Source organism: Penaeus japonicus, unplaced genomic scaffold, assembly GCF_977035675.1.
Source record: "Penaeus japonicus unplaced genomic scaffold, GWHDUDI00000001_assembly GWHDUDI00000020, whole genome shotgun sequence".
NCBI lineage: Eukaryota > Metazoa > Arthropoda > Malacostraca > Decapoda > Penaeidae > Penaeus > Penaeus japonicus.
This window is the reverse complement of record NW_028234422.1, coordinates 10397847-10407846: the sequence shown is the minus strand read 5'-3', so window position 1 is coordinate 10407846 and position 10000 is coordinate 10397847. Positions and strand designations below refer to the sequence as shown.

Genomic DNA, 10000 nt, shown 5'->3' with positions numbered 1-10000 from the left:
AAATTATCAATATATATATATATATATAAATATTTGTTATATATACTAATTTTATACATATATATATACAATCTCAAATATATATAATATATAAATATATCCTAACTAGACACTTTTATATATATCCTATATATATATATATATATATAAAATTATAAAATATATATATAAATATATATATATAATATATATGTATATAGATTTAACATTTATATATATATATATATATATAATTGTCAATATATATATATATATATATGTATAATATATTTATATATAGATAAATATATATATATATATATACTATATATATAGGTTGTAATATATATATATATAAATATATAATATATATATATATGTATATATGTATTATGGGTGTGTGTGTGTGTGTGTGTATTTATATATATATTATATTATATTATATATTGAGCCACATAATATAGATATCTGATATAGCTAATATATATATACATATATCTTTATATTATAGCAGATAATATAGTTCCATATGTATAAATTATAGTTTATATATATAGATATATAACATATAGGTATATAATATAATATATAATTATTACAATAGATTTATTTAAACTAAAATAGATATAATATAGATATATATATATATATATATAAAAAAATATCTCAAAAAATCACTAAACAAATATCATATATAAAAAACACACATCTCTAAAAGTCTATAACTATACCATATAAATCTCTCTATAATATATGATATAGCTCTCATATAAAAATGTATATATAAATATATAAATAAAACAACATCAACATATAATCTACACACAATATGAAAGTAAATATAAAATACAAATATATCTATATATATTATAAAAAATAAATATTCGTAAAATATAAATATATATGAAAATATAATATAATAAAAATATATATATAAATATATAAAATCAAGCACACACTCACACATAGAGTAGGAATATATATATGATATTATATATATATATATAGATATAGTATATATACACCCACAACACACACACGCCCCCCACACACACACACAAACACAACACAATACACACACACACACAAACACACCCACACACACCCATACACACACTCCACACACACAAATACACACAAAAACACACACCACACACACACTCCAACACACAACACCACACACCAACAAACAAACAAACATACACACCCCCAAACACCCACACACACACACACCCCCAAACCACACACGACATCACACACTACCCAAACACACCACAACCACACAACACACACACACACACACACACAACTACACACACTACCACACCACCCCAAACCCCCACACCACCCCCCTACCCCCCCCCCCCCCCCCCCCCACACCCACACACACACACACACACACACACACACACACACACACCCATACCCCACACGACACACACAACATACACACACACACACACACACCAACCACTACACACACACCCCACACACACCCACAATACCCAAACCACACACCACACACTCACACACACACACACACACACACACACACCCACACACACACACAAACAATACTCCACCCACACACACAAACGCACAACTCACCCCCCACCCACACACACACACACATACACCAACAAAACACAACAAACACCACATACACCACACACCCCAAAACAAAACACACACAAAAACCACACCACACACACACACAAACAAAAAAACATACACTACACCACTACAACCAGTCCACACACTACCCACACACCCCAACACCCACACAAAAAACCAGAAAGCATAAAAATACACCACAACACACACACACACAACACACCAACCCCCACACACACACACAAAACCCACACACACACAAACACACACAAACACCCACAAAACACACAACACAACAAACAACACACCAAACACACACAAAAAATCACACACAACCACCCACCACCAAAAACAAATACACAAAACACAACCAACCCCCAACACCACACAACAACAAAATACAACACAAACACACCCACAACCCACCCACCCCCAACACCCACAACACACCAAAACACCCACCCACTCTAAAAAAAAAAAACAAACAAACAAACCACCTAAAAAAAACAAAAAAAAACAACACACCAAACCCAACCAACACACACCCCACAAAACAACACCACAACACACAAAAACAACACACCCACCCCCACCACACAACACCAAAACACACACAAAACCCCCACCCCACCACCACACCAAACAACACAACAACACCCAAAACACACCCACACCCCAACACACAACCCCAACCACCCCCACACAACACCACACTAACACACCTAAAAACACCACAACCAACAACACCCACCCCCACAACACAAAACAAAAACACACACACACCCAAAACCAACACACAACACCAACACAAACAACACACACCACACACATACACACACACCACCCCCACAAACAACACCCACAACACACACACACACCACCCCCCAATATATACTACCCCCCCACCAACACCACACCCACCACAACCCACCAAACCCCCAACAACAAACAACACCCCAAAACCACCCCCCCTCACCCACCAAACAACACACACCCCAAACACACCAACAAACACAACCCCCAACAACCAAACAACACCAACACCCCCCACACCCCCACACAAAAAAACACAACAACACATCAAACACAGACAACATAAACACAAACACCAACGCACACACCAAACTACAAAACAAACACAAACACAATCCCAAGAACACCACTCACACCCACACACCTATCTTACCCCAAAACTCCACACCTCCCCCAAAACCAAACACAATCACCACCCACCCCCTCCCCCCCCCCCAAACCACCCACCACTCACAACACCCACCACCCCACCACCCCACACCAACCCCCCCACTCACACCCCTTTTTCCCAACACCCCACACACCCAACACCCCCCTAACCCCCACACCCCCCCACACCTCACACCACCCACCACCCACCCCCACACACACAAACCCACCCACTTTTCAAACCCAACCAATTACAAACAATTACCCACAACCCCAAAATTTTTTCCCCCCTTTTTACCCAACACACCCCCCACCCCCCCCCACGACACCCCCCCCCCCCCCTTTTCCCCCCACCCCCCCCACCCCCCCCCCCCCCCCCCCCCCCACCCACCCCCCCCCCCCCCCCCCCCCCCCCCCCCTTTTTTTCCCCAACCCAACCACACCACACACCAAATTTCCACCCAACACCCCTCCCCCCCCCCACTACCCCCCCCCCTCCCTCCCCCCCCCTCCCCCCCCCTTTTTTTCCCCTCCTCCCTCCCCACCCCTCCTCCATTTTTCCCCTTTTTTTTTCTCCCTCCTCCCTCCCTCCCCCCCCCCACCCTTTCCCCCCTCCCCCCCTTTTCCTTTCCCCTCTCCCTCCCCCCCCCCCCCTCCCCCTCCCCTCCTCCCCCACCAAAATTTTTCCCCCCAACCTCCTCCCTCCCCCCCCCCCCCCCCCCCCCTTTCTCACCTCCCCCCCCCTTTTCCTCCCCCACCTTTACCCTTTCCTACACTTTATTAACACTTCCTCTTCAATTTAAATTCTTAAAAAAAACTACAATTCTTATCAATTTAAAATTAAAATTTTTCCAATTTTCCTAACATATTTTCCAACTCATCGAATTAAAAATTATTTCATTCTCATTCCATTCCCATTTCATTTTCTCCTTCTCTTTCCATCTCCCCCCTCTCTCTCCTCCTCCCTCTCTCCCCTCTCTCTCCTCTCCCCTCTCTCTCTTCTCTCCTCCCTCTCTCTCCCCCCTCTCTCCCCTCTCTCTCTCTCCCCCTCCTCCTCTCTCTCCCACTCTCACTCTCTGTCTTAGCTCTTCTCTCTCTCTCTCTCTCTCTCTCTCTCTCTCTCTCTCTCTCTCTCTCTCTTTCTCTGTCATTCTGTTTCTCAATCTCATACGCATTCTCATTCTTATTTTCATTCTCATTCTCATTCCCATTTTCATTTTCTCTCTCTCTCTCTCTCTCTCTCTCTCTCTCTCTCTCTCTCTCTCTCTCTCTCTCTCTCTCTCTCTCTCTCTCTCTCTCTCTCTCTCTCTCTCTCTCTCTCTCTCTCTCTCTCTTTCTCTCTTTCTCTTTCATTCTGTTTCTCAATCTCATTCGCATTCTCATTCTTATTTCCATTCTCATTCTCATTCCCATTTTCATTCTCTCTCTCTCTCTCTCTCTCTCTCTCTCTCTCTCTCTCTCTCTCTCTCTCTCTCTCTCTCTCTCTCTCTCTCTTTCTCTCTCTTCTTCTTCTTCTCTTCTCTCTCTCTTTCTTTTTCTCTCTCTTTCTCTTCTCACTCTCCTCTCCTTCTCTCTCCTCTATTCTTTCTCTCTCTCTCTCTCTCTCTCTCTCTCTCTCTCTCTCTCTCTCTCTCTCTCTCTCTCTCTCTCTCTCTCTCTCTCTCTCTCTCTCTCTCTCTCTTTCTCTCTCTATCTCTCTCTCGTAATTTATTTAGGTTATCTTGAAAAAATACGTACTAATTCTTATCTTAATATGAACAATATATTGCCAATGTTGTCCTAGACATATTTTCCATATATATTAGAAGTAACTAAGATATCATCACAAATGTTTTTATGTTTATCCCTCTTGTGTTATTCATTTAAAATACCACACTTGCCGATTAAAGTGGACATTCTCGCTAAACTACAAAGAACAGCTTGAGAACCGAAAATCTAGTTGCTTCAGCAGTGAGAAATAAGAAACTCCAGAATCTGATTTTAGCCAAGCAAGGAAAATGACTATTAAGAAAAGACTAGATGAATAGGGTAAAAAAAAAAATAACTGATGGTAAGCAATGGAGACGCCTTTACACAGGAGTTGATATATCTCTTGCCACGTTTGAGCGACCTGTAAGAGAGAGAGAGAGAGAGAGAGAGAGAGAGAGAGAGAGAGAGAGAGAGAGAGAGAGAGAGAGGGAGAGAACTTACCTCAGAGCCAGCGAGAGAAAAGAACATAAGTATTCAGACTTTAGTTTAAGCAGTATTCATCCTCCAGCTTCCAGCTCAAGGACTTTTTTTATTCAGCTGTTTATCTCTAAACCTGTGGCTTTGATGTGTTGACAAGGTTCCTTCGCACATAGATGCTTTAGCCCTTACCGGCACAGACGAACTACATCTGCAAACCGGAAGTGACATCCACAATGCATGTGGCCTGTGCGGAAAATGCTAGTGGACTGGCATCCCATTCGTATTTATAAGCTCATATTCCTTTCCATTTCTGGCTCTGAAAATGACACCGGTCACAGTCACGATCGAGCCGTCATGTTCTTTTCCATTAGCCACTAATGAAGCGAGGGGTAGGGAAGGTGGTATAGGTAGGAGGGAGGGATGTGAGATGTGAGTTGTGTATGGGAGGGATAGGGAGGGATAGGGAGGGAGGGAGGTCTCAGAGAGAGGGAAAAGAGGAGTATGAGGAAGGGTTGGGAGAAGTCAGAGGGAGGTGAATGAATGATAGGGTGAGTGTGAGAGAGGAGTAAGGCAGGTGTAAGGGAGGAATAGTATGAATAAACATTTATTGCCTGTTCTCATATTACTTTTGGCGCCAGTCCAATGCAACGCACCACAATAATGTATGTAAGATCTTTATAAATAATTTTTGGTACATGAATTTTCCCTTCACCCTGTAATCTGCAGTTATGTCTTGCACGCCCCCCCACCCTCCCTCCCCTCTCTCTCTCTCTCTCTCTCTCTCCTCCTCTCCCCTCTTTCTCTCCTTCTACTCTCTCTCTCTCCCAACTCCTCCATATCTCTTCGTCTCTCTCTCATCATATTCTCTCTCTCTATCTATCGATCTATCTATCTATCTCTCTCTCTCTCCTCCTTCTCTCTCTCGCGCTCTCTCTCTCTCTCACTCGTCCCTCTTTCTCAACTCTTACATCACCCCCGTCCTCCCCTCCTGCCATCGCGTCTCTCTCTCTCCCTCTCTTCCCCCTCTCTAACTCTCTCTATCTTTCTCTCTCTCACTCTCACTCTAACCCATTCTTTCTCTCTCTCTCTCTACTCTCTCTCTATCTCTCTCTCTCTCTCTTCTTCTCTCTCTTTCTTTCTCACTTTCTCTCTCTTCCTCTCTCTCTCTCTTCCTCTCTCTCTCTTTCTCTCTTTGTCTCTCTATCTACCCATCTAAACTCAGTCTAACTATCTATCATACAGTCTTCCTTCTACTTCGAGGTACACCAGGACCTATTCCTTCAACCATTGAAGTTTTAGAGAAATCTGAAACAAAACTAAATCCGGTAAGATCGATGATTGCAATTAACAAGTTAGGTTAGGTTAGTTTTTTTTTCTTGTATCTTGTTGACACATAATTCAATAACCTACTGGATAAAAAAAACATCCGGGAAATAATTATCATATTGATGGGAAGAAATGAAAAAATACCCCTTCCTTTGTAATTTTATTGCAAGATATGCTAGAAATAGACTGGGAAGAACAATATGCACCTTCAATATCACTAATATGATATATCTGGCAACTCTGTCCCTGGCACTTAAACCTATGTTGCAGAGTATCTCTTTCTTTCTTTATTTGTATATAAGTATATATGCAAACATACACACACACACATACACACACACACACACACACACACACACACACACACACACACATATATATATACATATATATATATATATATATATATATATTTATATATATATATATATATATATATAACTGTATATATCCTGTGTTAATATATATATATATATATATATATAATATATATATCATATATGTATATATATAATATACTGTATATATATAATATATATATATATATATATATAATATATATATATATATATGTATATATATATATATACATATATATATATATATATATACATATATCTATATATATATATATATATATATATATATATATATATATATGTATGTAAGTTTATTATTATGTATATATATATGTACATATATTTTCACTCATATCTATATATATATATATAATATATATAAATAAATATATATATATATATATATGTATATCTAATATATATATATGCATATATCTACATATATAAATATATATCTATATATATAAATATATATATATTTATACGTATAAATATGTACATTTAATCTGTATATATATGTAAAATATAATATATATATCTATATATTAAATAAAAATAAATATAGAATAAAATGTATGTATGAAATGTATTCTATGTATGCATGTATAACATATATAAATTATACACACACACACACACACACACATATACCATATATATATATATAATATTTATTATATATATATTATATATATATATATATATATATATATGTATGTATATATATATGAATAAACATATATGTATCTTTATATAAAATGTATGTATGTATGTATCTATGTATGTATGTATACATATATAAATTATACACACACACACACGCACATATATATATATATATATATATATATATATATATATATATATATATATATATGAATATACACAATATATACATCCCCTTATCCCCATAACTAGCCCCACCGCGACGTCACCCGAGGCCATAACACCCAATAAGTACAGTAAGTATCGTTGACCAAATCCAAACACTGCATTATCCCTTTTCACAGCATCAGCATTACTTCGCGTCACCACCACGAATTATGTCATTATTCTAGCCAACAGCACCAACTTCTCTCGTAAAATTGAGCACAGCGCCATCATGGCCAACAACGGTCCCTCATAATAAAGCTATTGCACTATAAGTAGCATAATACTTCATCTTTCATTCATATCATTACTGATGGCAAAATTTCCTTTAGCTGCAATTACAGATACGGACTATAACAAAATCCCCCTGTAAGTCTAATCTCACTTATAATAATCTTGCTTAAATAATTACTTATGTTAATCTACGGGAATACACGCCGTTTTTCAGTAACATATGAGAAATTAATCAAAACTTTTATTCTCTGCATAATCTGCAGTGATACATATGTTGCATTGCGATCATGAATATATTCATGTATTCACATTTCAGTTTGATTTTTGATTAGTGATATCATTACCACTGAATTAATAATGAAATACGGACAACACCTGCTAGATTCAAACACCTGCATACACCTGTCAACACGTACTATCGCAGCCTCGTGCATGTTAGCAAACAGACACGAAGTTTTGGCATGTTTGTGTTTTTAGACTTTATGCAACACGTTCGAACGCCCTCGCATAATTTAATGTCAAATATTTAATGTCCTGACGAAGGCATCTGCATTGAGGAAAAAAAACAGAAGTGAACTTAATTCCCTGCGTAGAGATGAAAGGGGGAGTAGAAGCGAGGGAAATGAAATAAAAGAGAAACATAAATGGGCATGACACCGTGGGAATCTTGACTCACCCGGGTGAACGAGGAGGGAGGGAAGAAAGAGGAACAGCAGCAAACAGCGCTGAATGCTAGACGAACACGCCAGCGTCGTGGGTCTGCTGGGGGCGGCCATGTTGCTGTCCGACTGCGGCAGGTCACGATAGGTCAGAGTTAGAGAAAAGGTCGTTCGCCAGGTCAGAAATGAAGGGGTTAAAAGCTTAGGGTTGATTTCTAGTCCTCGCGATGAACTGATGATGCGTGCATGTTTATTTTCATTTTCATCATGGTGAATGGTGTAGCAATATCATTCAAGTGCCACAACTTTTCTATCCTGTTATGTAGTTTATTTGATTTTTTTCCCAACAATCAAAATTTTGTAGGATCCGTGCCTTCCCTAATGCATAGCCACTATTCATACATAATCATAGTCATTTCCTCTTTTCTAAAACTGATATACATGTCCATCTCACACTGTTTGTTCTGAACGGGTGTGAATATTTTATCATCCTAGAATCGCTTTCACTATTGTCTTAGCACAGGTCACTTCCTCTAGCCTGCTGTTCATTGCAAGACGCGGTGACTGCCCCATTACGGCCATGCGTCCGGAGACTCTCTTGCGATAAGAAAATGAATCCTTTAAGGTAATTCACACGTCTTCGGTGGCACACGGCTCTTGGTGTGCTCTGAATTCTGCGGAAAATACTATCTTCTTAAGAACATATTGAGGTTCTGTCGATGAAACAAAATTCTTCACTGATGTTTAAATACACTGAACTTCTATGGTTCACTGATTTCATATTCATCTCATACTAAACAAATATTTTTTTCTTTCTTGGAAAGTTAATGTTCTCTTTACATTCTCTTGGAGTTTAATGGTTCTTTGATTCTCTTCAGTACACACACAGAAAATCTAGGACACACTGGTCTCAGTCTAGAAAGATTCTCAATGTCACACACCAAAGAAAGCACTCCATGTCCTAAGTGCAGAGTGAGAGAAACTTCATGGTCTCTTTACTGTAACAGTCCCATAGCTGTCGTGATAGTGTAGGCTTGTGTGTTAAGAATCATATTCATACATATCCCTGCCATTCATACATCCCCGTCCTAGTACTATTCGCAAGAAGTAAATCTGGTGCGAGTGTTTATTCCCTTGTCTTAAGGAAGCTTTGCGAAAGCCAGCCTTGTGTTTTGCTCGCTGGCGCCACAGCCCGCGGACGTCGGCGCACGTCACTGGCGACAAGGCGTATGAGGGATATTTTTCTTGACTGTCACGCTGAAATCCTCGTTTCTCGGGAAATGGGTTGTGCGTTTTCGCGTTCTAAATTCACTCATGGATTTTCATCTCATCTTCGCTTTCGTGCGTTTCACATCCTGTCGATTGGGGCCCTTATCTCGAGCCAGCCGAGAGGAGAAACATCTTTTCTATCCATTGTGAACTCCATCACTTTTCACTAAGCCGTGTCCCTCATGTGCAAAGGGCAAAGTTAAAACTCAAACATGCATTCGCCTCGCACGACCGACGACAAGTGGGAGGGCGAGGAAGCAGCGCAAGAGCCAGCGTCACCGCGTGGGCAGGGGGAGCCGAGGAGCAGCCGTACCGGGATAATGATGATCATAATGATAA

The 10000-nt window shown here is 39.3% G+C and overlaps 1 protein-coding gene across 1 annotated transcript in view; it reads right to left on the bottom strand.

Annotated features, from left to right (window-relative positions):
• The window catches only part of LOC122264104 (uncharacterized), a 104953-nt gene extending 94985 nt beyond the window's left edge, over positions 1 to 9968 (bottom strand). Inside the window, exon 1 of the mRNA XM_043032813.2 lies at positions 8410 to 9968. Within this exon, the coding sequence (XP_042888747.1) occupies positions 8410 to 8509 (100 nt within the window). The 5' untranslated portion in view covers positions 8510 to 9968. The remainder of the gene's footprint in view (positions 1 to 8409) is intronic.
• Between the last annotated feature and the right edge of the window lie 32 nt (positions 9969 to 10000).